This window comes from Xiphophorus couchianus, chromosome 19, assembly GCF_001444195.1.
Source record: "Xiphophorus couchianus chromosome 19, X_couchianus-1.0, whole genome shotgun sequence".
Classification (NCBI taxonomy): Eukaryota; Metazoa; Chordata; class Actinopteri; order Cyprinodontiformes; family Poeciliidae; genus Xiphophorus; species Xiphophorus couchianus.
In genome coordinates this window covers 18745328-18773107 of record NC_040246.1, presented here as the reverse complement: position 1 = coordinate 18773107, position 27780 = coordinate 18745328, and the positions used below count along the sequence as shown (strand labels likewise).

The window sequence follows — 27780 nt, the reverse complement described above, 5'->3', positions numbered from 1 at the left end:
TCTCACATGCTGCGTGTGACATTAAGCTTTTCATCCTGCTCTGCACCTTGGTCCACGGATTATATCTGGTGTCCAGTTTCTGTAAAGCAGGAGTGTGTTTCCGCAACACAGCCGTGTCTTCTCGGACTTTGGTCAACTTATTCCAGCTGATGTCGAGCTCTCGGAGCTGCCCTAAACTCTGCAGCCCCTCCAGAGTCACCAGCTCATTAAAACTAGCATCCAAAACCTCCAGGTTGGACTGAGGAAACAAGCGACAAGTTTTAATTAGTTCAGCCTCCAGAGTTTCTGGGGTGTTTTCACACATGATAGTCCAGTAGTCCAGTGATTGGGAACCAAAGTTGCAACATTTGTTACATTTCCAGCTGGTGCAGTTCACTTTCACTCTGTCCAGTGTCCAACAAACCAAACCTTTGGAAAAATCTGTTCCCATCCTCGCCTGTGGTGGCGCTGCACCAAGAACCACTGCAATAAATGACACGAAAACCTCTGAAGTACACATGAGCACAACTTCCTTCTTCAAAGAATGTAAACAAAAAATGGAGTGGCGTGAGATTTTAGCATTTGTAGGATTTCTCTTTTGTGTTTGGTAAAAAAACACGAGTCATTTCTCCTGCTAGCGCTAGATTCACACATTTATCTTGTTTGTATTTACCCAGAATGCCCTGCACTGCAGTACACTTCCTGCTTTTGGAGCGATCTGCGGTCTGCTTGGCATTCACATATGCATTCGAACCATGCCAGAGTTCACTTCAAACCTGGGTTTGTAGGCGGATCAGATTTCACTCTTATGGTGTGCATCAGTTCGATTGGTGAAAATTCTGATGCGTTTGGTTCCCCAACTGAACCAGACTTTCTAAACAAACAAACTAGAGGCAAACTAAACAGGGCAGACCTTCACACCAGCCCTGTTTAGTTCACTGTAATCAAACTTTAGTTTGTCTAGAACGTCTGGTTTGTTAAGGGAGCTGTGAACGCCTAACTATGATGTGGACCAAAAAAGTGAACTCTGGTCCAACTACAAACCTTGGTCTCGGTTCGGTTCACGTCAACCGAACCGAGACACACATGCATTCGAACTACGAAAACGCCAGAGATGGAAAACAGTGCAGGGTAAATACATCTTAAAATGCATGAGGCTAGCCCTTGCAGGAGAAATGCCTTGTGGTCTTTTGCCAAAGACAAAAGAGAAATCCTCCAAACACTAAAATTTGGCGCTACCCCATTTTTGTTTACATATCGTGAAAACGAAAGTTATCCTCATGTCTTCTTCGGAGGTTTCTGTGTCATTTCCTTCAGTGGTTCTTGCCGCAGCGCCACCACAGACAAGGAGGTGAACAGGTTTTTCAATAAGTTTGGATTGTTCAACAGTGTGGTGTGAAAGCGAACCACACCAGCTGAAACTGTAAGAAATGTTGCAATTTTGGTCTCCAATCAAACCGAGTCCACCGAACTATCAGGTGTGACAACCCTCTAAATGTTTCTCATAAAACTGCTGCAATTTGGTCGACCCTAAACACACTATTACATTGATTTTATACGACTATGTTTACCATGTGAGAGATGTCATCAAGGCGTGTGAACTTATTAAAGCTGATGGTGAGATGTCTCAGAGCTGAGAGGCTGGAAATCTCTTTGATTTTACTCAGACTGTTACCATGAAGGTTGAGGACCTGCAGATTCAACACAGCAGTGACGGATCACTGAGAGGGATGTGAAAAGAGCTAAACACCTTCAAACACAGAGGCATTACAGTGATCTGACTGAGGATGTTCGCTCTGGCCACACTCAGCAGGGTTCTCTCATCAAGGCTCAACAGTTTTGGCTGCGGCTTCAGCATGGGATCCATGCTGAGGGCGGCGACGTCCGCGGTGGCGTCTTCAGAAAGAGAAACATCCCTCTGTCCACAGCGGCTCAAGTCTTCTCTGTTCTAATAACCCATCAACATGTTCAGGTACAGAACTGTTGGTCAATGCAGACTTTAACAGTAAAACAAAAGACATACATTTATTTTTATGTATTGCTGAGCTTTAATGACATGTTTGAGATTAATTTAGTAATCATGCAGCTGATTTGGGCCAAATATATTTTAGACATTTTGGATTTTATAATATGCAACAGCAGAGATGTTCAAAAACAAAATTTGTGCTCTCACGTTTGAATTACTGTTCCAAACAGAATAAAAATTATAGATCTTGACATCCACACTATTATTTGATTAATGGATGTTGGCAAATTGCATCTCGACTGCTTTTAGCTAGCTCCATTGGCAGATAAATTCACTTATAACATGACATTTTCCCCATAAGTGTAATCATCTGCCAAAGGAACTAGAACTTTTTCATCCATATTAAGGAGTTACTGACTTAAAACAAGCTCCTGTATCTTGCTGAAATGTTACTTCTAAGTTAGCTTTGTCTTATTTCAAGTGGGCAACGATATTTGCACTAGAAACTAGACAAGTTTTTGCAGTGTAGAGAGCTTAAATATCCAACCAGAGTGATGTCAGAGGCTTTTCAATTGTACAAAGATAAGTCAGGAAACAAAGACTCAAATTACCGTAGTGATATATTCAAAGTGTATGACGTACTCTGGCAGGATGAGCTCATGGTCAAATACAAACCACTGCCTTCGGTGGTGGGGCCCACCCTCAGCGCTCCGAGGCATTCTCGCTGACTGTGGTCTCTCTAAGGAACAAACACAAAGAGATCCACAGAAACTGACCGGCTGCAAACGTAAACTCTGAGCTGGGTTCAGGGAATACCATCGCTTCCTGCAGAGCTGCCCATGGGGTCCAAGTATTGGTACACAGAGTAGACGTTGGGAAAGCCGTTTCCCAGTTCACCAGGATTAGGCAGGCTGTTACCCACAAACACCTTACAGACAATAACATGGCCTGCAGGGGAACCATAAAACTTCAGCATTTAAAGCACGGAGAGAGGAGGAACCAGGTAATTTAAATAAAACTGTCTCACCGTGTCTGAAAGGGATTTTATCTGACATTTGCTTGGAGTCACATTGGCTGGCCTGCTGCAGCAAAAACTGGATTCTGGGTTGTTCAGAGACAGCTAAACTGTTGGATAAAGAGACAGCAGCCTTTCTTTCTAAACCCTGGAAACACAGAAATACACAATTAATCAACACTAGACTGAAAAGTAATAATAAAGAAACTGACACTTTGCTTCTTTGCACAAGAGTGTTAAGAAAAGCTTTTATCTATTCTAAGTGGTCATTGATTTGAGCTCTGAAGACATGATCTTTTTATATATTACTATTTTTAAAATAGTAAATCAACTGAAGCAAAATAAATTAATTTACAGTCCCCTATGAAAATATTTGCTCCTTAAAATTCTTCACTTTTATTAGGGTTGAAACGATTAATCTGATTAATCGTGATGAATTGATTAATCGTAAACTCAAAAAAAGGCCATTTGCTGAAAGAACAACAACAGTTTAATTAAATCTCACATGTTGATATTTAGAAATATTTTATTTTTTAGCAGCAGATGCAGCCTTTGCTACAAATAATCAACTGTTATTGCATTTTAGGCAACAAAATATTTATGATTTAAAAGAGAAATTTAATTATTTGTTAATTTGTATATTTTAATGTACTTCTAATATTATAGAATGTGCTTTTTTGTCCAATTAATTGATTAATCATCAGAATAATCAATTACTAAAATAATTGATTATTTTAATCAATTTGCTAGTTGAAGCCTTAGTTTTTATTGGAATTTTATATGATACATAAAAATGTCCTAGAACCATTAGTAAACTTGAAATACAAGAAAACATACAGTAAGATTTCAGTAAGATATACAGTAGGTGCTTGTTTTAAGTCAATACTTTCTTAATAAAATTGCATGTCAATTGGGTATGATAATTTGTTTTAACTTATTTTCTTTTTTCTTGATTTTGCTTTTGTCTGTTTGAAATAAATAAACAAATAAACAAACAAATAAATAAATAAATATCCACTGGCAGATTATTTGATTTGTAAAGTTGGAAAAATGCCTTACACGTCAAACAAATATGCCAGTGGAACCATTTTATCAACATTAAGGAATTATTTACTTAAGATAAACTCCTATAATTTTCAGAAAAATTACTTATAAGTTAGTTCTGTATCATTTCAACTCTACTAAGATATTTGCACAAAAAACTGGACAAAAATACTTGATAAAACTTTGGTTTTTTGCTCTGAATACATTAAGTTTTGTAGTAGTGACATGGTGCAAAACAAAATCAATGGTAAAGAACATTTTGATAAAACACTGCATGCTTAATTTTCATAGTAATTAATCTGTATCAAACAAAACCAGTCAGGTGTTTCTAGCAGCTTGCTCACCTTCATTTGGTTTGTGGTTTTGAAACCCTCCTCTAAAATACACAAAGTTTCCTTGATCTCACTTGTTTCAGGGCCAGTTACATAGAATAAATATTCCAGTCGACGTCTGCAGTTCCTGTTTAAAAAAAACATGCTTTTGTTCCACAGCGTGAAGTGTAGACATGCAGAGGCTTTAAAAGGCATTACGCTGTCATTTTCTTTACTCACTGTAAGACGACAACGGATTCTTCTGTGGAAAGAAGGCTGTGAAGTTTGTCTTCAAAGCGAAGCCTCAAAGCGCTATTGTGGATGCGGAAAACCCTGTTAATCTTTATGTCTGCGATCCTAAAGCTCGCGTAATCGGATGGAGAGAAGCGGGAGAGCAGTAGGTTGCGACAGGAAGTGTACCTGTTGGTTTGAAAACATAAAACAAGCTTTTATCTGCTCTGTGCAGCTTTGGCCTACTGCAAAAACAAAATCATATTCTAGTCTGTCTTGGCCTATGTTACTACACTTAAAAAAGGACAAAACAATTTAATACACCCTTGTATTTAGTAAATAATTCCTTAATGTTGATGAAAAAGTACTACGTTTCACTGGCAGATTATTTCATTTATAATCAGACATTTTCCCCATGTTATAGGGTTAAATAATCTGCCAGTAAACTTTTCCATCAATATTAAGGAATTGCAGACTTAAAACAAGTCTCAAAAGTTACTTGTCAGCTAATTTTGTCTTATTTCAAGTGTACTAATAAGATATTTGCACTAGAAACTACACCACAATACTTGGTAAGATTTTGTGTTTTTGCAGTGAGAATCTTGTTTATGAAGATCTACACCCGTACCATGAGTCTATGGGGCAGCCCTCCTCCAAACGAATATTTCCAACACTTTCCAGCTCCACCAACAAAAACTGAACCAAATAATCTGTCTGCTTTGTGACTTGGATCAGTTCCTGCTCATACCAGGCCTGAACCCTAAGCACACACACAAAAACAGCCATTGTTATTCATGCCTGGAAAAGGTTGCATGTTCTAATCTAAAACGTTCCCGCCCGATAACCACAGCAGTTACGTTTAATTACAACGGTGCGCACTTCTTTATCTGTATTCCGCTAATGTCGAAAAACTGCGGTGTTTCCATTACATAAGAAATTAAATAAAATCACAAGTAAACACGCTTGTAACTGAAAATCATGGCATCTGTAAACATTTACATGAGGTTATATCCATAAATCAGCCATGGCGGTAGCGCTCATCATCTATCAGCCATCTTCTTCTTCTGGCAAGCAACGTTTGAATGTCCCTTACCGCCATTAGCCTTCAGAGGAGACGTTAGCATCTTATTCAGCCGTTGGAGTGAAAAGCCCCTTATATTTGGGAGCGGCTACGTATGCGGCGTTTCAAAGAAACGCCATTTTAACGTCCGTCCGATTCAGTCTCCATTTTGGCCTCTTGGCCAGAAGAGCTATTTTTAGTATGACACAACTTTTTATGAACGGTGCGATGCCGTGAGAGCTCCGGGAGCCAGCTAGACATTGTCCGGGGAAAAAATTCATCTTCCTCCTACTACTTCCTGTCTTCTTCTTTGTGGTTTTCGCCGGTAGTGACATCCTACCTTATGAAGACGAAATTGATAGAGGATATACAGTAGTTTTATTATTATTATTATTTTGTTAATTTTAAAATCTGTGTAATATATAGCAAGTCGGTCCACACTCCATTCCAGTAGATGGCGGTAATGCACGTCTAAAGGTTGCTTGCCAACGGCTAAGATGGAGAAAGAGAAGAAGCAGTGACATCCTGACGTCACATCATTCGTGTGATGCAAAAAATAATTTCGACACGGCTGAAAAACCACCTCATCCTAGGGTAAAAACCTTTTACCGAAAAACGTGAGTTTTTTTTCCCGAAATTGGCGTGTTTCCATTAAGCTAATTCATTTTCGTAATTTCAATTTGCGCAGTGTTTTGTTTGATGGAAACGTAGCCTTTTACTCATCCATCCTCCTGGTCCATCGCTGCAGTCTTTCCCTCAGTGCTTCTATCTTCAGCAGTATTTTGCGCTCCACGCTGTTAACGTCCAGGTTTGCTCCTTTAGTGAGAGCGTCTTCCTTCACGTTTCCTCCTTCCGATTCAGTCTCCATCCTACTGCCAGGACTCTTAGGACTTTGTGGCATCATGGAGAGTTCATGTTCAAGCTAAAAATGACACACAGTGCGGTGAAAATAACTTATTACTATAGTGCTTAAAAATAAAATCTTTTTTCCCCACACCAGATCCAATTTACAGTTTTAATCTGGCCTTTTCTCTACCTTTCTTTTTTTTAAAAGAAATTGCAAATGACAGCTTTTATTTCACTCATCCCTTAAACGAGTTGTACAACGGAGAATTAGGGCCGTGCTAATGAAATCGAGAATTTTTGTTAAATTACGAGAAAATAGTCATTATACTAAGAGTAAAGACAATTTTATCAGAACGTATTGAAATTACAAGAAAAAGTCATATTAAAGAGAAAGCTTTGATAAAGTTATCACGATCTAACATATTCAGATCATTTCATGTGGTTCTGTCTTCAAAATATACATTTATTTGCTCAATCGTTTCAAAATCCTGCTACTGATAATACTTTGATGCTGATTATGTGTTAAAAGATTTAATATTCCCTTATCTGTAAAACCTGTAAAACTCACAAAATGCTCAGCATTCCTCATTTTATTTTTTTGTTATTTCTCGTGTAGGAATTCTCATAAAAATATTACTTAATTCTCCTAGTGTTATGATTCTATTCTGGTAATATTTTGACTTTGTTCTCGTATTATTTCAACTCTACTGTTGTACAAATTCATTCTTGAAACATTACGACATGATTCTCATGATTTAAAATGACCTGAATTCAAAATCCAAATATATAGAAACCGTAAAACAAGATGGCCGTCCTGGGCCCTCTGGCGTCTGAACTACGGAAAACCAAGAAATGCATTGGTGAAAAAAAGTCCAGATTTTCCAAAAATTAAATCTTCAAAAACCCAAAAATGTGACAAATTGATCAAATTAATTTATCACTTATTTACAGATTTTGCATTTTTGTGACATATATTTGCTTCAAATCATCATATAAATCGTGATGTGAGACAAATATAACTTGAATAAGAAAGATTTCAGAAATACAAGTGGAAACAGCTCAGATCAGTGGAACCAGATGATTCATTTCACCTGTAGGTCAGATGAAACTGACCTACAGGTAAATAATTATTTAACATTATTTAGCAAGCAGTGCTTACACTTTTGAGGGTGTGACTGAGAGTCCGGATGCATTCCTCAGGCAGCTTCATCAAACATTTCTTCCTTTCCTGTAGAGCAACCTGGGTCTCTCTCAGGTTCCTTTGAGCAAGGCGAACACGCATGTTGTAGTACATCAGTTTCTTCATAACTGCAGACTTCAGAGGAAAGAGGCAAAAATAAAAAATAACAATAAAATGTGCGTCAATTAAATAAATAAAATGTTTTGCCTCTCATCAGTTGAAGATTATAGCAATAAACGCTACATTATATCCACACAGTGCTGTGACTAATGGTTATTTTGGCAATCGATTAATCTGAAAAAAAATTTGGCATGTTCATCAATTCCTTTATTTAACCACTTAGGACTATTTATATAATATTAGAAATACAAAAGAAATAATTTAATTTCTTTTTCAAACAAGAAAATAAACATCTCATTGCCTAAAATGCAATAATAAAAAAATACTTTCAACATCAACATTTGAACAGAAACCTTTCTGTTTGACCTAATATCAATACAATGTGGGGCTGATCTGTTACAACTGAATAATAATTGGATACTAAAAGGTTATTAATATAATTTTTTTTGGTCCTAAATACCACTTTTGGAGCTCTGGGTAGAACATATTCACAGACAAAGGTTATTTTAATGCTAAATGTATGAATTTTTAAAAACATTTTTGGATTAAATAATTACTGCTAAGACTGTGTTGTTCTTTAAGCAAATTGCCTTTTCTTAACAATTACCTCAGTTAACAATTAATCAATAAAAAAATGAGTTCATAATTATTTCAATAATTAATCACGATTAATCCGATTAATCGTTTCAGATGGGAAACAATCTGTGAATTGTGTTTAATCAACAATGCTCCATCATTCAATGAGTCTTACATTTTATATATATTTTCTTTGATATGTTCATCTTTAAATTGCCGATGTTTGGTTTCCAGTTTATGGTTTCATCAACCATGTTTACACGCTAAATCGCAACCCCATCAACCCACCAACAGATCGGTTGACGTCTTTCCGTCTTAATACCTCAGCAGCATCCTTGATTTGTTTGCAGGAGACATCCCAGGTGTCTAGTCGCTCCAGGCCCGGCAAGTGATAAAGGATGTGTATACTGTAGTTGCACAGCTGACACACAGGGTTCGAAGCCGAAGTGGGGTCGTTCAGAGCTAGCTCTTTCAGACGGGGCAAACGGGCCAGGTGGGTCAGTTCCTGTTGGAGCAAAACACAAAGACCACATAGAAGATGAGACTTTTGTTCTCCATCAGGTTGGTTTGTTCTTAAAGGTGACCTACACAAAACATCTTCCTTACGTTTTTTGCACAAAATAATTTTTAGATGAAGAGATTTTATTCTGTCTAGTTTTTTAGGGCCTCTTCTAAACCAGTTGACCGAACATGCTGGAGTTCTGCTTGGGTTGCTAGGTGTCGTGGAAAATAAACTATTTCCAAGCACTGTTCAGGTAAAATCACTCAATCAGGTTTATTCATGAATTGTGCACAACTCAGAGAGCTCACAGGACAGTCAATAATGAAGCAAGTCTGAAACGGAAAGCTCTGCCAGGCAGAGACAACACATGAGTTTTGTACAAAGAGATAAGGGATCCAAAGCCTGGGAATCAGACTGGTTCCCATGCAGCTGGGGAAAAACAACGTACAACCTTGTGCAAGTAACCAAAACAGCTTTAACTTGGTGGGAATATGCAGAACTTAGAATAAACATATAGCAATACAACTAGCAGGTGTGACCTAATTGTAATTTTTCCACATCACTAGGTAACGGACCAGTGCCCATGGGAAATGACTCAACAAAACAATAAATCAGAGTTAGAATTCCTTTTAATGCCACTGAGCAAAATAAAGCACAGCGAAATTTTAAAAATAGCTACTCAGTTGTTCTGTGGTTCAGAACAACTGGGATGTTAAGAATAAATTTATAAGTAAATAAATAAATACAGATCAGTTTTTAGGTGAATTTGCTGTGTTCAGTAAAACAACAACTCTTGGTAAAAACTGTTTTTTAGTCCGTTTGTCCTTGATCTTATACATAGTTCCCATAAGTCTGCACCGGAAGTGATCCGCACCATCTTAGCACGCATGCGCAATAGATAGCGGACCCATGGCTTCCAAACCAACAATAAGAAAATATGTGGACAAGCTTAACCAATGCGCGAAAAAATGATACATTAAAATGGCTGCTGGTATTTAACAGATGTAATTTTAAATACTGTACAAGCATGCTTTTAAAATCAATGTTTTTGATCAATGGAACCAGTATGTAGCCTCTGTTTTGCTGGATGCACACTGGAAACTCAAGTCTAAATATCAGAGAGATGCTGTTAGACGCAAAAAGACATTCTTGGAGTCTGCGGTGAAAAAAAGATGCCACACTGAGCTGAAAAAAGGTTTGCTTTGACCCCGCAGTTATTAAACTTGCCTCTGCACAGTCAGAGACAATAATTACATTCCTGCAAGCGAAGCTGGAGCAGGAGAAAAGGTGAGTATCGAGAAAAGAGCTGCGGCGTGAAGCCGATCGAATCAGGATCAACAAAAATTTGCGTTCTGTCGAAATGACCTTGTTATGTTAGAAACGACTGTGTGCTTTAAAAGACAACGGTCTATGCAGCTGAATGCAGGTAAAAATGTCAAGAACATGTAAACCTTTAGGAGATTTTAGCTATTTAAATAAAAGTTCTTTATCTGTGAATCTGTGATTAAAAACCTCACTATTCTGCTCAGCACAATTGGTGCAAAATACCTGAAATATCTGAAAATCTCATCTAACAAAGACCGAAATAGCTCAATAGAAAAGGCTTATTCTGGTTTCTAATAAAACAGAGACGTGTAATATATACATATATGGCTATATAAAAAGAACAACCTTTTATTCTTCTGTTTTAGAGGTTATTTCACTTCATAACATCTGAAAAAGTAGAGAGTGGCACACCTGCTGGTGGGGACAAATTTAAGTCCAGAATGAAAAAGGGAAAAAAAATCTCCTTCGTGGCATAGATTCAACAAGTTATTGGAAACATTCCTCAGAGTCTGGTCCATATTGACATGATAGCATCGTGCAGTTGCTGCAGATTTGTTGGCTGTACGTCCATGACATGAATCTCCCGTTCAACCACATCCCAAAGCTGCTCTATTGGATTGAGATCTGGTGACTGTGGAGGCCATTCAAGTTCAGTGAACTTATTGTTCAAGAAACTAGTCTGAGATGATTGGCGCTTTATGATATGCCGCGTTATCCTGCTGGATGTAGCCATCAGACGATGGGTACACTGTGGTCATAAAAGGATGGGCATGGTCAGCAACAACACTCAGGTGGGCTGTGGCGTTGACACGTTGATCAGTTGGTACTAATGGGCCCAAAGTGAGCCTAGAAAATATCCCCCACACCACTACACCACCACCAGCCTGAACCGTTGATACACGGCAGGATGGATCCATGCTTTCATGCTGTTCATGCGTTGATGCCAAATTCTGATCCTGCCATCCGAAGGTCGCAGCAGAAATCGAGACTCATCAGACCAGACAATGTTTTACCAATCTTCTATTGACCAATTATTGAGCCTACAAATTGTAGCCTCAGTTTCCTGTACTTAGCTGACGGGAGTGGCACCCGGTGTGGTCTTCTGCTGCTGTAGCCCATCCGCCTCAAGGTTCGACGTGCTGTGTGTTCAGAGATGCTCTTCTGCTTAACTCAGTTGTAATGAGTGATTATTTGAGTTACTGTTGCCGTTCTATCAGCTCAAACCAGTCCAGCCAGTCTCCTCTGACCTCTGGCATCAACAAGGCATTTGCCCCAAAGAACTGCCTCTCACTGGATATTTTCTCTTTTTCAGCCCATTCTCTGTAAACCCTAGAGATGGTTGTGCATGAAAATCCCAGTAGATCAGCAGTTTCTGAAATACTCAGACCAGCCAGTCTGAACATGGCATGGTTGTTGGTGCCAGTCACTTAAATCACCTTTCGTCCCCGTTCTGACGCTTGATTTGAACTGCAGCAGATGTCTTGGCCATGTCTACATGCCTAAATACATTGAGCTGCTGCCATGTGATTGGCTGATTCCATATTTGCGTTAATAAGCAGGTGGATAGATGGACCTAATAAAGTGACTGATGAAAGATAGCCACACATTTGCGTGGCTACCTTTGTGTGGTCTTTCCATTGACTTCCATTGACATTCATTTCTACACCCTAACCCTAACCAAAACTCAATTCACACCTTAGTCCTAAATCTAACCCATGACCAAGAAACAGAGTTTCCCCTTATGGGGACCAGACTTCGGTCCCCACTAGGAGCAGTGGGTCCCCACAACGTAGTATGGGTCAGGAAAGTGGTCCCCACAAGGTATTAGAAACAAACGCACACACACACACACACACACACATATACAAAGCCTTGCATCTTTACAAATTACTGGGATGCTGAAATTATAAACCACACTCCTCTGCTCTTCCTGCTGAAGAAATTATCTGAAAAATCTAAACTGACCGAGACTCCTGACAAATATTTCGAGATGCCCTTTTGTGAAACCAAGGATTTTAATAAGATTTGAAAAAAACAAGTAAGCATACTTTTAGGAGAAAGAATCTGAAGGATATGTTTTGGTTTTCAGTCTCACCTTAAAGGAGCTGATCTTGTTCCCGGACAGATTGAGAATCTCAAGGTTGACATTGGGATCAAGGTCGTGGCCTAAAAGAGAGAGAAATGAAACAAGCATTCAATTATTTTATTTCTCTAAAAGCTCCATCAAATGTTATAAAGAGAGAGGATTCAGCAATCCCACCGATCTTTTCAATGGAGTTATCAGAAAGGTTTAGTTCCTTCAGATTCTTCATCGTCTTCAGGCCCTTTGGGGATAAATGACAAAGCAGCCAAACAAAACGGTAAATAAAATCAATAAAATTCAGGCAGACAGGAAACACAATTCATCGTCCAACCTGAATCTTTGTGATGCAGTTATTATTGAGCCACAAATTCGTCACGTTGACTTGCAGTTCTAAATTCTTTATTTCTTGGATCTGATTATCATACAGGTAGAGTCTTTCCAGCTGGTTACATTTCTGCAGGCCGGATATCTCCTGCAGTAAAGACAAGTTATTATCACTCCATGCTGGTAAAATCTTCTGATTTAAATGTTTCACCAAATAGAAACACCTCTTTACAGGAACACAGACAATTATAATTATGATTATTGGGTTTTGGTCAATTGGTGCTTCAATCATCTCATCTTTAATTTATATTCATTTGGTTTTGCCCTGTTCTATTCATCCTAATTCGATTAATCGTGATTAATCAATTTTTTAAATAATCGTCAACTAATTTAATAATCAATTAATTGCTAAAAATGTCCATTTGCTGAAAAAAACAACATGCTCAGAGAAGTAATTTGGTCAAAACTGCAAAAACATATACTGGCACATTTTGTATTTAAGAATGAATATCGCTGAAATCTGCTTGAGGATATTTCTTCTACAACAAATCTGAAATGTCTTTCTGAGTTTCTTAAATTAGCTTAAATTGATTAAGCTATCAAACAACAAGCACATTTGAAAACATACACTAATTTATCACAATATACATAAATTAATTCTACAACAGATTGTTAGAGCAATACTAATAAAGATAAAATAATACAATTACGAGAATAAAATCATAACAGCAGGAGTCAAAATAATATGAGAATAAAGTTGTAACAATATTACAATAAAGTCACTGTATTACGAGAATAAAGCTGAAATAATACAAGAAAAAAGTAAACATTTTGAGAATAAAGGAGAACAATCGTACAAAAATGAAGACGAAATAATAGGAGAATAAATCCCAATATTTCAAGTTTATAGTTTGTAATACGACTTTATTCTCAAATTAATTTGACTTAGTCTCATAATTTTATGACTTTATTCTTGTAATTTTATTTTTCATTAATAGTAAACTTAATACGCCATCTTAATATGGCGTATTAATTATGAAATGAAGTCTAATAATCAAAAATGACGAGACTTCATTTTGGTTTAGCTGCATTTTTTTATATCTGTCCACCAGACGGCGCCACTTCCTTCAATCGAAACATGCAGCAAAATGTCACACTGCTTCCTGTTACAAAAATACAAGTGTGTTTTGTTATTGATATTGGATAATGGTGGTTTGTGTGTGCGTGCATGTGTTGGCGTGTGTGTGTGCGTTAGCGTGTGTGTGTGGGTGTGTGTTGGGGTGTGTGTGTGTGTGTGTGTGTACAGCTTACAGTGAGACGGCACTGAACAATCCAGAGCTCCTGGAGCACCGGACACAACTCCAGTCCTTCTATCTGTTTTATGCACTGGCCCACGATGGTGAGCTGGGAGAGATTCGGAAAGCTGGAAAGCCCGATGATCCGGGGTAAACCAGAGAAGAAGATCTCCAGGGACCTGATGCTGTTCCCTTCAGTCACTATTTTTTCAAAGGACAGCCCATTCATCAAGCACTGCCCAGAGAAAACAAACAGATTTACCTCAGCTTTCTTCTTTCAGAGTGGAACGGCTATACAAAAACGTACAACTGCAATGTAGAGCTGAAACGATTAATCAGATTAATCGATTGCTGAAAAACATTGTCAATTAATTAAGTAATCGATTAATCGTTAACTGGACAAAACAATTTTTAAAACATCCCAGCTGTAATTAAGCCAAAACTGTACAAAACAATATACATTTTCCAAAAAAAACAAAACAACACCCTTACTGTAAATATGTTCTACCTATTGCTATCCAATTATTAATAAGATAATCAAAAAAATCAACAGATTAGGCCTACACTATACTTTTTCACATGTTAAAGCTGTAGATGCATCCTTTGCTACAAATAATCAAGCGTTCCCCAAAGGAATGCTATGTTGTTGCAGTTTAGGCAATAAAATGTTCATTTTCTCATTCAAAAACGGAATTGAAATTTTGGGATTATTTTTAGAAATTTTCAACAAATGTTTGAGTCTCAAAAGTTGAAAATTTGCTAGAAAAAAGCAAATGAAATTTAAGATTGATCTCAGACATTTTTACATCCATATTTGGAATTTTCTGATTCTGAAAAGTAAATAAAAAATCCTAGAAAAAAACAGAAATTTTGAGATTAAATTAAGATATTTTTTTAGAAAAAAACTTGGAAATTTTAGAAATTTTCAGGTTAATCTCAGAAATCCTGCGGAATTGTTTTTTGTTTTTTTTATTTCTAAGTTTGAAAATCAAACATTTGCTTGAAAAACCCCCCTGATATTTTTAAATTAATTTCAGGTATTTTGGGGGGGGGAACTTGGAAACTTCTCAGTTTTAAAAGTCAAAAATTTTGCTAGAAAAAAACATATAATTTAACTCAGAAATTTTATGCAAAAAACCTGAACATTTCTGGATATGAAAAATAAGAAAAAATCCCAGAAATTTATAGATTAATTTCAGAAATTTCTAAGAAAGAAATTGGAAATTTCATCAGTTTCAAAAGCTAAAAGTTATGCTAGGAAAAAAACAATTATTCTAAGGAAAAAAAATGAAAATTTCTGCACATGAAAAGTGGGAAATTAGCTAGAAAAAATTTTGAAATTTTTAATTTCAGAAATCCTCTAGAAAAAAGTGAAAATTTCTAAGCTTGAAAAGTTGAAAATTTGCTAGAAAAAAATCTCATTTGAGATAAATTTCCCAAATTTTCAAAAGAAAAGTCTTTTGAACAATTTCAGAGTTTCAAAAGTAAAAGAATTTTTTGAGTTTCAAAACTTGCTGTCATGTGGATTTCCAACCTGCGGACCATTTCTTGTTTTGCAAAGTTGAATTTTTTTTGTTGCGTAATCATTCAGTTCATGCTCAGTTTGATCCGAACATCGTGTTTTCTTACTCACCAGTTTTCTAAGCACCGCCTCCTCCTCAGAGCATTGCTCCTGTTTATTCTTGAGCGACATAACTCTACAAAAGCACAGAACACATCTTATAATGAAGTAACAAAAGACACAACAGAGGAAAAGAAAAGATGAACTAGCAAGTTGATGTTAACTCCACAGGCTAAACCTCCAACGAACACGAATTTTCTCAGCCTTAATTTATGCGCCTCATTTAAGCGAGAGAGGCGCTGGTATAAATAATACACACATGTCCGTCTTTATGGAACAAAATCCGCCCTGTTGTCCATTGAGGGGACCCTTCGCAGCTCGTATCCAGGCACAGCGCGTCTGGTTGCTAAGGGAGACGGCTGAACCTCCTCTGAGCCGCCAGGTGAGGGCGCCACACGGCAAGCTATTTCTCCTGTAAAAATATCGAACATTGAATTATGGCAAGCCATTAGCGTATTTAATCAAATTAAACTTTAAAATAGTCGCGTTAGAATTCTTCTTTGTTAAAATTTAACTCGTACAACTTAAAATGTGTATTTCAGATTTACTACAGCTGATATTTTACAAGAAATGTTAAGTTCTTGGTATTTCAAAATTTATGAAATAGTAGTTGTGTTAACACGTGGGCCAACCGTTCAGATTTAAACAAAAGAGAACACTAAAATACAAAACATTATAAATCATTATTCACACACAATAAAATGTCATTTGGGATGTGAAACCGAGAGACTAAATAAAATACTTCAACTATAAAACTAACTAGTATAGATAAAACATTAAAATTCTTTTAGGGTCTGGTGATAATTAAAATAGTAAAGAAAACATATAGAAATTAAACTAATATTATTTAATTGGATACAATTAAAGTGCAGATTATTTCTGCAGCCGATGTGTTTGCTGACAGTCTGTTTATTATGAAGGCGTGAGTCGCTTTCGTGTGTTTATCCCACATGGAGCCAAAGCCTGAGTCTCCGGCATGACGTCAGCGTCGGATCAGTGAACTAAAACAATCAACCTCACTCCCCTGCTCCTGTTCCCAAACCGACCGCAGAGGCTCCGCTACAGAGACCCGGACTCAGCGGACCCGGGTCCAGCAGCTGCGTTGTTGTCATCGACCCCCCGCTCCTCTCCTCTCCCCTCCATCCATCCATCCATCCCCCCTTCCTCCTCCGCAGCTCGGATTGTCGGCGCGACCATCCGGCACCGATACGTCCAGCACCGACAGGAGCGGGAACGGCACCGTCTGTCCGACCAGAGGAACCAGCATGTCAGCTGCTCAGCCCGGCGAGGAGCTCGGCTCGGACGGGAGGTGGTTCGGGGACGACAGTGAGCCGAACGGCCTGTTCGGAAACACGGCGGTCAGGTTCGGGGAGCCGAGAGGCGGCGTCGACGCGACGGCCGACCTGGATCACCAACAATTTCATCCTTTCCAGGAGGACGGGAAAAGGCCTTCCGTTGCTATGGAAACTGCATCTACAGGTAAAACTTGTTGTTATGGTATTGGATATAAATATTCAGGCATGTATAAATAGCGGGGGTTTGATTTTGGGTGCCAAAAATAAAAACAAAATGCGTCGCTCTTCCGGTGTAAACAGACAGGAGCCAGTTTGTCAGATCACCAACAGGCGGCCTTTAATTTTACTCTGAAGGTTAAAGGGGACCTTAAACTTTAAACCTTAAAACAAACTAACTAAATTAAAACACTGTTAAGACGTCGATCAGCAAGAAAACAGAAAACAATGGCATCTCAACCAAATCCAGACAAACCCCTCATGGCATAAACAATATGGTCCCAATTATTGGTCCAATATAAACAAAACATTAACATATCTCCAATAATAATATTGACTTTATATAATACTTATATAACACTTTAATTAGTCTGAGTTTATATCGTAATGTAAGCCAAGTTCTGTTTACTGCAGATTTGTGTTTTTGTTTGGGAGACTGAACTCAGTTTGAAGTCTCTCATCCTCTGCTCTGCTCGGGTTGCTATTTTTAATCCTCCGGTAGCTTTTTATTCGCTTGGTGAGCAGAAGTGGAGCCCTGAACATTTTATTCACGAATCCACTGAAAAATTTATGATTATGCTTTTTAAAAAGAAGAGGTTGGGGGTTTGGTGGGCGTCATCTTGTCCTCTCTCAGGCCCTTTCTGTTGCTGGTCAAATACCAATGATTAGTTGAATTTTATTTTTAAAGGGGTAGTAGGCCTATTTATTTACTATGTATTTAACATTTTACTATGTTACATTCTGTTATAATTATATATATATATATATATATATATCAACATATATATATATATATACATATATACATACATATATAAAGCATATCGTAAAAGAAAATTGAATTCGCAATTTAACGCTTTGAAATTGGGTCTCTATCTCTTAAAAAAAACTCTTTGTGACATTCCCGCCTTCAAACTGACAGTCCTTCATCACGCAGCTTACGCTATAAGTTATCAATCATTTCATGATCGCACCGATTGACTCAAAATTAATTAATAAGCGTCTGTTTGCTTAAAAACTTGAATTTTCTCTTGTATCAAGAGCTTTAACCGCCTTTCCATACGGCTAAATTTGTCAGAATATGTTGACGATCGACCCTTGGATGAAATAGCGCGATTACACCGAAAATTAAGAATCTTGCCAAGTGTTTATATTTCAAAACAGAACAGCATACAGTGCATTTTCCACCCCACAACCACAACGGACTCGACCGTTTCTCTGTCCCGTTCTGGCCGCCATCTTTGTTTCTACATCAACGGCTCCGTTTCAGAATGACCAGCGTCGCCCTCTGATGGATGGCGGCCAAACTACAACAATAAAATATAACAATAAAATAACTCTAATCGATTAGAAAATATAGTTTTGTTTTTAAATATATTTTTTTGATCCAATATACCATTACTCAGAGCTCCATTTAATAGGAGTTCTTATGATGAGCTCAGCCATAGTTTGTCAGGGAAATTTAACTTTAAATACTGTATTTTTTATTTGTATTTTTCTTTAAAGAAAATGTAAAAAACTGAATCCACAGTGAAGTATCTACTAAGCTTTAGTCTTCTGAAAAGTCAACAGAGTGGGTGCTCTGCTCTCCCAGACAGGCTGTGTAGGTGAGCGCAGACAAACACGGTTTATTTTGGTTCCTAAAAGGAAAACAACAGTCTGAGGTTGTTGTTTCTTTTCTCTGAACGGTCAGAGGGGAATAATCTGCTCCGTGTCTTTGTTCTCAGTGAGACAGTTGCATCAGATCCTGCAGGGCGAAGGGGACATGTTCCTCCTAACCAGCTGTAGTTTCCTCTGATCTTTAGAAACACCACATAGTTCCAACAGCCTCCCCACACAGAGCATCATTAAAGTATTATTTCAAAGCCTGGGTATTTTATTTATTTATTTTGACGCTAGAAAAGACACTCAGCCTTATCTGTCTGATGCTGCATCTCTGGATAATCGATCAATGCCTGTCCTAAATCCTCTTCGCAGCAGTGATCTACCTTAGATAGTGCTGACTTCATGTGCACTAAATCGTGTCAGGGCTGAACCTTTTCCTCAGATTGTTATAGTGCAGCATACTACTGTAAAAACATCATTCAAGAGTAGACACTAACTTAAAAATGTGTATGCTCATCTCTCAGACTTTTCATATTTCCATTAGACACTTGAATTTCAGGATGATGGTGATTTTTCAAGATGGCTGCCATTTTTGAGCCTTTAAAAACAATTACCATAAAATGTTACCCACTTTCATGACTTTGACTAACTTTATGTCACATTATCTATTTTTGACTTTGGCCATCATATTTGTACAACCTTAAAGTAACAATATGAAGCAAAATCATAAACTAAAGACTTTGCTGTCTCACACTAATCGTCATCTGGAAGGAGATGAAGATGTGACAGAATGAGACCTCCTAATGGTTAGCATTATCCTTTTGTTTAGCATTAGCTTCTGCTAATTGGTTTTGTTTAGTAGTTTAGCATTAGCTTCTGCTAATTGTTTTTGTTTAGTAGTTTAGCATTAGCTTCTGCTAATTGTTTTTGTTTAGTAGTTTAGCATTAGCTTCTGCTAATTGTTTTTGTTTAGTAGTTTAGCATTAGCTTCTGCTAATTGTTTTTGTTTAGTAGTTTAGCATCAGCTTCTGGTAATTTTTTTGTGTGTAGAGCAGTTTGGTGTTAGCTTCTGCTAATATTTATACGTGTTTAGTGGTTTAGCTTCCGTGTTAAAGTTTTGTCACGTCCAGGAAGTGACTGGTCCTGGGTTTAAACTGCTGCTTCTCTAATTGGAGATTTAACATTCAGTTTGTCACTGAAGAAAAGGTAAATATGAAACACAGACTTGTTTGCTTTATGTATGTAGACAAGTGATAAAGATTTTATTGTGTTCAAATATTTAAAATCTCATCCATTTCCAAAAGATTTTTTTTCATCCTAAAATCTAATCAATTCTGAAATAATAAATTATTTTACTTTACCAGTGAGCTTTACAACAGACAAAATATGCTATGAAGTACATTTATTTTGAAAATTAGAGTATTGACACTTTAATTGGAAACTGAATGTTTATATTGAAACTAATCACATATATAAATCAATTTAAATGTTAGACAATAAACAACAACAAAGAGTTACAGTAAATAAAAACAAGACAGCCCAAACAGAGCACACAAATTTTATTTTGGTCAAAACAAAACTTTAACAGTTGTGTTAAAAACATTTTGTCAGCCTATTACTCTTTCTTCCTATTCTTCTCATTACTTAAATATTAATAAGCATCACATTTCAACTCTGTATTGTTTAAATAACCCCGAAATAAAATAAACTCCTTCAAGGTTTCCAACATGCACTGAAATAATCTAAGCCCAGCATTAAATCCCTATATAAAGTTCTACCACTCTATTAAATTGAATACTTGCTCATGATTTATTCATGCTTGATTTCAAAAGCTTACCGAGTTCCAGCTTGGCGGAAAAGGATAATTCACTTTCAGGAGGATTATTTGACACATATTGACTTACATCTGTTTGAAACAATCTTTAGAGTTGTAAACGTTGCATTTGCACAATTGCAGGACCGTCTGTGATAATTTCAGCAAAGTAATGCAATAATAATTCTGCATGGGTGAAAGGTTAATAAAAGTGCAAAATGTCATGTTGTTGAGCGTCTGTAATGTATGCTGAGCTAATGTGCGACACTCTGCTCGGACAAACACCATCAGTCACGAGAAATCTCCTGTAATCCAGCGCCTGATCGGTGGATTAAGCCGCGTCTTTGCATCGTCTTTGACAAGGACAGAGCGGCAGCCTGCATGTCTGCATGTCCGAGTCCGTTTTCATTTCTTTGAGACGGAGGAAGCACTTAGAGAACTCTGCATAAAACAGTGCGTCTGTTGAGAGCCGCTCCTCTCCCCCTCAGGGGAAACTGGGTTGCGGGATCTTTTCAGACACAGACGTAAAGTAACAGCTTAGGCTCCGTTCACGCTGCAGCCTCCAGTGACTCAAATCCGATTTTTTCTTTTCGCTTTAATGTGACTTGTATCTGACTTTTTCACGACAGTCCGAACAACACAGCTCGGATTTTTCTTTACCCCTCAATGCGACCCAGACCACCTGGATATCCGATCGTTTCATATGTGACCTGAATCAGTGGTCCCCAACCACTGGGCTGCGGACCGGTACTGGTCCGCACGACTAAAAAGGTTGGGGACCACTGACCTGAATCCTAACGGTCAGGTGCTGAACGTCATTGACGCTCGACAAACGTCACTATTCTGCGTCCTGGGGGGAAAAACAACAACAGTCATGACGGACGGTAATGAGGATTAAGTTGTTAATATGCTGGCTCTGTTCAGACAACAACTTCAAAATCATAAGATATGCTACACCGTTAGCATCCATGTTTACTTTCCCAAACACCGAGCACGCTCTCTATGTGTGACGTTATTGCGCCCTCTACTGCGCATGCGGGGACACTTTCATGCCCTTTGCAGTTCAAGTCGTATATATTTGGAAGTGTGAACGACCACGCCAAAAAAGTCCGATTTGACCACAAAAAAAATCAGAATTGAGAATGTGAACGTAGCCTAAGTGACACTGCAACTGACGATTATTTTGGTAATCAATTATTCTGATCGTTAATCAATTAATCAGATTTTAAACAAATCGGCACATTCTGCAGCTATACTTAATAACAATATTACTCAAGTAAGGTAAAAAGTACATTGCAGTAAAACCTTTTTTTTTCCAATAATGGAAATGAAACTAGTTACTACCCATCACTGTACACGAACTTAGCTACACTTCCAGTGACTGTAAAATTGCGCAATGAAAATTTGCTTGTAAATTTCGGGGAAAAATAAAAAGTAAATCCCGTTTTTTAAGAAAAACGTTTTACACTGTGATGATTTGTGGTTTTTCGGCTGTATCAAAATTAGTGTATTTCGCAAAACTGCAATGGAAATACTTTTTCCTCATGACGGGTCATGAGATCAACAACAGGATGTTACTACCTCAGGAAACCATAAAGAAGACAACAGAAAGTGGCATGAGGATGATTGTTTTGAAACTTATCACATTAATAAAGTTATTCATATGATTTTAACTGTATTTCTTATGTATTGGAAATACCGCAATCGAGATTTTATTTTTTTAATATATGTATTAGCTGAATAACCACCAAGTTTTTTTGCACATTTGCAGTTAAGTTTAAAATGCTCTGTGGCGCCGTATCATCCAGATGAGTAAATTTAAAAAAATATATATATATCTGATCTCATGCATTTATCCCACATAACCTCCTTAAAAGCCATTATCTGAAACTTGATGCCATGTTTACGTCCAACTCTTCAGAGCTCTGAGGTCTCTGTAATCCCTGAGCAGACTACTGCCAAACTCCTCCTGGGATTACAGAACAGCTACTATCAGCAGCAGAAATATCAGACCGATTCTGTGCAAGAGTAAACTCCACCAGCCTCCATCTATCCTACCTAATCTCTGCTGAAATGTTGGTTTAAAGTCGCATTAAATATGCGGTTCTGACCCAGAAAACACATCTGAAGACAATCTAGATCCTCCCCCTATTCTCTTTGTTCATTCATAAAGCCTCTCCAAGCAAGAAAAACACAATCAATACAGAATAAAGCACATAAATTCAGCTTTAGATTAGCTTTGATGTATTTATTTTTCTCTGTCTGATTCATCTTTCACAAAAGCTGGTGGAGAAAAACGTTTGTCCTGCATGGCTTTCAGTGGTAATGGTGAATACGGCATCGTAATTGCGTGTCCCTGTTTTGTTGAATCGATGCAGCAGAGCACCTGAATCTCTCAGCTGCGTTATCGACCTCTGCTTGAAGTTTTGTTCCTGTGTAAAAAGTCGCCCTTTTGTGCTCCTCGCAACTTCAGGCTGTAAAGTGGAGCAATCAATGCATTAATAACGAGTGCAGAACGGAGAAGAGTTTAAGTGGTTTTATTGGGTCTTTCTTAAACTAAAATTAAAGTAACATCAGTTATTGATGTTTAACTGAAAAAAAATCATTTAGAGACTTCAGGATGTTTCTGCTGATTCTTATGCATTCATCTTCTGGAGAAAACCCACATTTCTCCTGATTTTTCTTAAATTTTCTCTCAACTTTTCTGCGTCAGGTACCTGTGTTCATCAACTCTGGTATTCAAGAACCAAATCAAAAGTTTTTAAGGTTTATTTTTCATATAAAAACTAGAGTTTGGCATCAGCAAAACTTTCTGGGACTTGAGTGAAGTCGGCCTTTTCCTTCTTCGAATTAAACGAAGTTGGTCTCAAATGTTAGTGCAACAAAAAAATTGTTAGCGCCACTATTATGCCACTGCCAATGAATTAATTGTTAGAATAATCAAACAATGAATCAATTACTAAAATAATCATTCATTGCATCCCTAAATTAAAACAACAGTATAAATACTTTACAGTAGCTCTGCTTCCTGTTGCACCGTCCATTCAGAATGTAGAAATATTTGCTTTTTCAACACACATTCAATTCTTCTGGAAGAACACCAGAAACATTACGATTTACCATCAAAAGGCACAGATGGCTGTGAAAGAAGAGCCCAGCGAGTGTCTGGATGGATTGTTTTCCACAAGGTCAAACTGTGAAAGAAGACTCCTGAAAGATAACACCACAGCTGATGGGGCCCCGGACGGAGTAACGTGTTCGCTACCGAGACGCAGAGTCACATATGCTTCTGGGAAAACATGGCCGAACGCTTTACTGGTCTCTGATGTAAGCATAACAGAAGAAAACGGCTCAAATCTCTTTTTGAATCTGCTCATTTCTAACAGTTTGTACTTCAGGCTCTTCATTAACGCTGAAACGATTAATCGCGATTAATCAGTTATTGAAATAATCATCAACTAGTAATGTTACAACAATAGTCATATTTCGAGAATTAAGTCAAGATATAACAATAAAGTCGTAACATTATCAGAATAAAGTCGAGATAGTGAGAATAAAGTCATAATATGTTTGAGAAGTCAGAATATTACAAGAATAGCATTTTACTATTTTAGTAATCCTACAACTTGATTCTCATCATTTCAACTTTAGTCTCTTAATTTTATTTTCTCAGTGTTGCTTAGTTCTGAATTGTAACAAAAATCTTTAAAAATCTATAGAATGTGCCAACTTTTAAATCCGATTAATTGGTTAATCATGAGGATAATCGATTAGTAAGCTATCAGCTAGCTGCAGCCCAATTCTTCCTGGTAAGTCCTTCCTGGTTTGGAGCTCCAGCCCTTCACGCATCGTCTGGGCTGCCTTGTTTTTAGTCAGTTGGCTGATAATTGGGAGCCTCTGCTTTGGCCTTGCACAGCCTGTCGCTCTGCATTAGCCTCAGAGCTGCACTGCATGCAGAGGACAACAAAAGGACTTCCCCTCCACCAGGACATATTTATCTAGCCGCCCCGTCCCTTCAGCGGCCGCAGCATCACAACACAATTCCCCCGTTGTCAAGCCCGATTCCATCCGACTGCACTGAAGCGTTCATCTCAGCCTTTTGGGAACCTAAATGCCCCCGATATGCAACAAGTTTGTCCAACTGAAGCGTTCATTAGTGACATATCTGCAGGCTTTAAGCTGCTGGAGCGACTTTATGCAACTGCTGGGATGTTTATCGCGCTGCAGTGTGCAAAGGTTTGATGAGAAGTGGGTGGAGGAGTGTTCGCCTGTGGTCAATCGGATTACGAGCCACTCCCAGAGGTCACCCGTCTTTGAGCGTGTAGCGGCTCTGAGTGCTTCCTGCTGCACGGCACTTAAACATACAGACAATCAATGATGATGGTGATGCTTCTGCCGGGGCGGTGACTGATGAGAATAAGAGGATCAGAGGTGTGCACGGACATTTTGGGGGGAAAGAGCTCAAGTGGGGCAAAAATGGGCACTTTGTGACGTAGTAGTGTAAAATTTATAGCAGCACAGAAAAATCATCCAGACTTCTGCATGAATATGATATGAATGTGAAATATAGTATGTGAAATTATTCTTCTAGAGTTAAGATTAATGAGAGTAACTACAATTCCCAAAAACTGACAACTAAATTACTAGGACTGAAATGATTAATCGTGATTAACTGATTATTCAAATAATTATCAACTAATTTAGTAGCTAATTACTTAATTTAATCAACTAATTAAATCGTTAACAGGAGTATAGAGTCAAATATGTTTCATTTTCTTAAAGAACAATCTGAGAGCAATAATTAAGCCAAAACTGTACAAACAATTCATTTTGCATTTAAGATCAAATAAAACCTGTCTGTAAATATGTTTTAACCAAAACTCCTCAAGTGGCAGTTTTAGCTTCACCTGGTTCAAATTCTGTACACAACAATCTATAAATCACCTTTTATTTATTAACTGATTAATCCAAAGATAATCAATAAATCAGCCCTACAATGTAGTCAAGCAGAAAGCAACGAGCTTTTCACATGTTGAGAGTATTTTTTAGCTGCAGATGCATCCTTTGCTATAAATGATTAATTGTTCACTAAAGGAATGTTCTGTTATTGAATTTGAGGTAAAAACATATTTTCTTTATTTAATTTTTTTTAATCATATCTTTATCATATTAAAAATTGAACTAGTTTGTTTATAGGCATCCCTTAATGCATTTCTAATATAATATAAAAATGGCTTAATGAAAAATCTGTAGAATTTATAAATTTTTTATCCAGTTAATTATCAGAATAATCGATTAATTGATAACAAAAATAGTCGTTAGTTGCAGCTCTAATAATTATTTACAAAAAGTGTGGCGTTGGTAACCTAAGCTTTTCTATACAAATATGCTATACACTGTACACACATAAAGATTTCCAAAGGGCACTTTTCTGTCCATATATATATACAGTATATATATATATATATATATATATATATATATATATATATATATATATATATATATATACACGCTGTATATATATAGCAAGCTTAAATAAAAAATCTGCAGGATGTGCCAAAGTTTTTTTTTGGCACATCCTGCAAAAGATGTGCCAAACCTTTGATTAATCGTCAGAATAATAGATTAATCAATTATTCTCTTGCAGCCCTAAAAATTATTTACAAATATGTTCTGCATTGGTAATGTATATATATATATATTTTTTAAGTATAGTTTTTTTTAGTCCAGAGGAAAATGGGTCGGGGCTCTGGCGCCTCCTAGTGTCTATGACTTTAACCAGACATTCAGGGCAAGCAGCTCACAGGTTCTGCAGATGCTGTAATATTCTCCCTTCAAAGTGTTCCAGCCTGTTTCGCCTCCTGTTGAGTCCCGACCCGGGCGTGGCGTGTTTACGCCTCGGTTCTGATGTATTGTTAATGACGGAGGAAGCAGCAGAAGGGAAGCGAAGGCTGGTGGGGCTCTTTAGAAAGGAAGCTAACGAAGGGACAGGACGTCCTGACTCGTCTGGTCTCCTGTCCATCACTCTGCGTCCTCAACAGCTGACCCTCCGTTTTCACTCTCTGCCCCACCAGAACCCCACATCCAGCCCAGCAGGAGAACCGGCCTATTTATAGCAGCAGCCGCTGGCCTGAGGAAGCAGAGGGCTCACTTTGTGTTTGACTCGTAAACAGCAAATTGGAATCCAGTCGCTCAGAGATTCAACTAATTTTAATATTTATGCTGACTTGATTCATTTTTCCACCAAGATGGAAATCTGAGCTTCACTTCCTGTCTGCAGTTTTACTGAACACTGCAAAACAAAAAATCTTACCAGGTATCTTTGGTCTAGTTTCTAGTGCAAATATCTTAGTACACTTGAAATGAGATAAACTCTAAAGTAGCTTTTCAGCAGGATGTAGAGGCTTGTTTTGAGTAAATAAATCCTTAATACTAATGAAAAATGCAAGTATAATTGGCAGATTATTCCACTTATGGGAAAATGTCTCGTTATAAGTGAAGTTATTTGTAAATTGAATCAGTAATTTTTCGTCAATTTTCATCAACTTCTCTCTTGCTGAAAAAGTTAATTATGTCTCATTTCAAGCGTACTAAGATATTTGCAATAGAAACCAAAGATGCTTGGTAACATTTTGTGTTTTTGCAGTGTAAGAATGTGTCTGACTACATGGAAAATGCAGGTGATGCAACACAAAACAACGCGCGGTTTCCTGTTTCCTTCAGCGTCTGAAATGAAGCAGCGCTCCGGCTTTCTGCTACCGTCAGTCCTTCACTGGCTGCTGTTGTGTTCAGATGTGGCTTTTTGGGGGTCCAAACAATCCTCCTCTGTCTATTATTGCGCACAAGCGGCCGCTGTGTGAGCAGACCCACAACCAGACACGCAGTGTGACTGAGTCCCAGCCTGTCAGTCAGGCTGCAGCTGAAGCACATCTTTGTTTCACTGAACGGTTTTTTTTAATCGGACTCTGTCTGCTTTGACCCAGAGAACACTGCAAAAACACTAAATCTTACCAATTATTTTTGGTTTAGTTTCTAGTTCAAATGTCTCACTAGGCAAAACTAACTTAAAAGTAACTTTTCAGCAAGATAAATTAGCTTGTTTTACGTCAACAATTGCTTTATATTGGCTGATTATTTAAATTATAACTCTGGGAAATGTCTTGTTATAAGTGAAATAATCAGCATGTGGAACTAGAACCTATTTATCAATATGAAAGGTGGACCTATTATGTAAAATTCACATTTTGCATGTTTTTTTGCTTCCATTTGGATCTGTACTACTTTTACAAACAATTCAAGCACTTAAAAAAAAAAAAAGACTGGCCGTTTTTGGCAATAGGTTAATGCTTTTTGGTGTCTAGAAAATAAG

The 27780-nt window shown here is 37.6% G+C and overlaps 2 protein-coding genes across 6 annotated transcripts in view; one reads left to right on the top strand and one right to left on the bottom strand.

The window, feature by feature from the left end:
* Positions 1–15875, bottom strand: part of lrrc9 (leucine rich repeat containing 9) — a 32917-nt gene extending 17042 nt beyond the window's left edge. For 3 of the 5 annotated variants that reach the window (XM_027999836.1, XM_027999838.1, XM_027999839.1), the window contains exons 1-18: positions 15739–15875; positions 15492–15555; positions 13875–14093; positions 12571–12711; positions 12417–12480; positions 12252–12322; positions 8651–8833; positions 7612–7767; positions 6326–6528; positions 5175–5306; positions 4556–4735; positions 4349–4463; positions 2973–3108; positions 2762–2893; positions 2557–2684; positions 1751–1927; positions 1551–1670; positions 47–238 (exon numbers count right to left, since the gene is read on the bottom strand). In XM_027999836.1, the coding sequence (XP_027855637.1) occupies positions 47–238; positions 1551–1670; positions 1751–1927; positions 2557–2684; positions 2762–2893; positions 2973–3108; positions 4349–4463; positions 4556–4735; positions 5175–5306; positions 6326–6528; positions 7612–7767; positions 8651–8833; positions 12252–12322; positions 12417–12480; positions 12571–12711; positions 13875–14093; positions 15492–15551 (2409 nt within the window). In that variant the 5' untranslated portion in view covers positions 15552–15555; positions 15739–15875. The remainder of the gene's footprint in view (positions 1–46; positions 239–1550; positions 1671–1750; positions 1928–2556; positions 2685–2761; positions 2894–2972; positions 3109–4348; positions 4464–4555; positions 4736–5174; positions 5307–6325; positions 6529–7611; positions 7768–8650; positions 8834–12251; positions 12323–12416; positions 12481–12570; positions 12712–13874; positions 14094–15491; positions 15556–15738) is intronic. The other 2 variants (XM_027999835.1, XM_027999837.1) reach the window with 2 other exon arrangements.
* A 573-nt stretch (positions 15876–16448) lies between these two features.
* Positions 16449–27780, top strand: part of rtn1a (reticulon 1a) — a 30372-nt gene continuing 19040 nt past the window's right edge. The window contains exon 1 of the mRNA XM_028000248.1: positions 16449–16958. Within this exon, the coding sequence (XP_027856049.1) occupies positions 16745–16958 (214 nt within the window). The 5' untranslated portion in view covers positions 16449–16744. The remainder of the gene's footprint in view (positions 16959–27780) is intronic.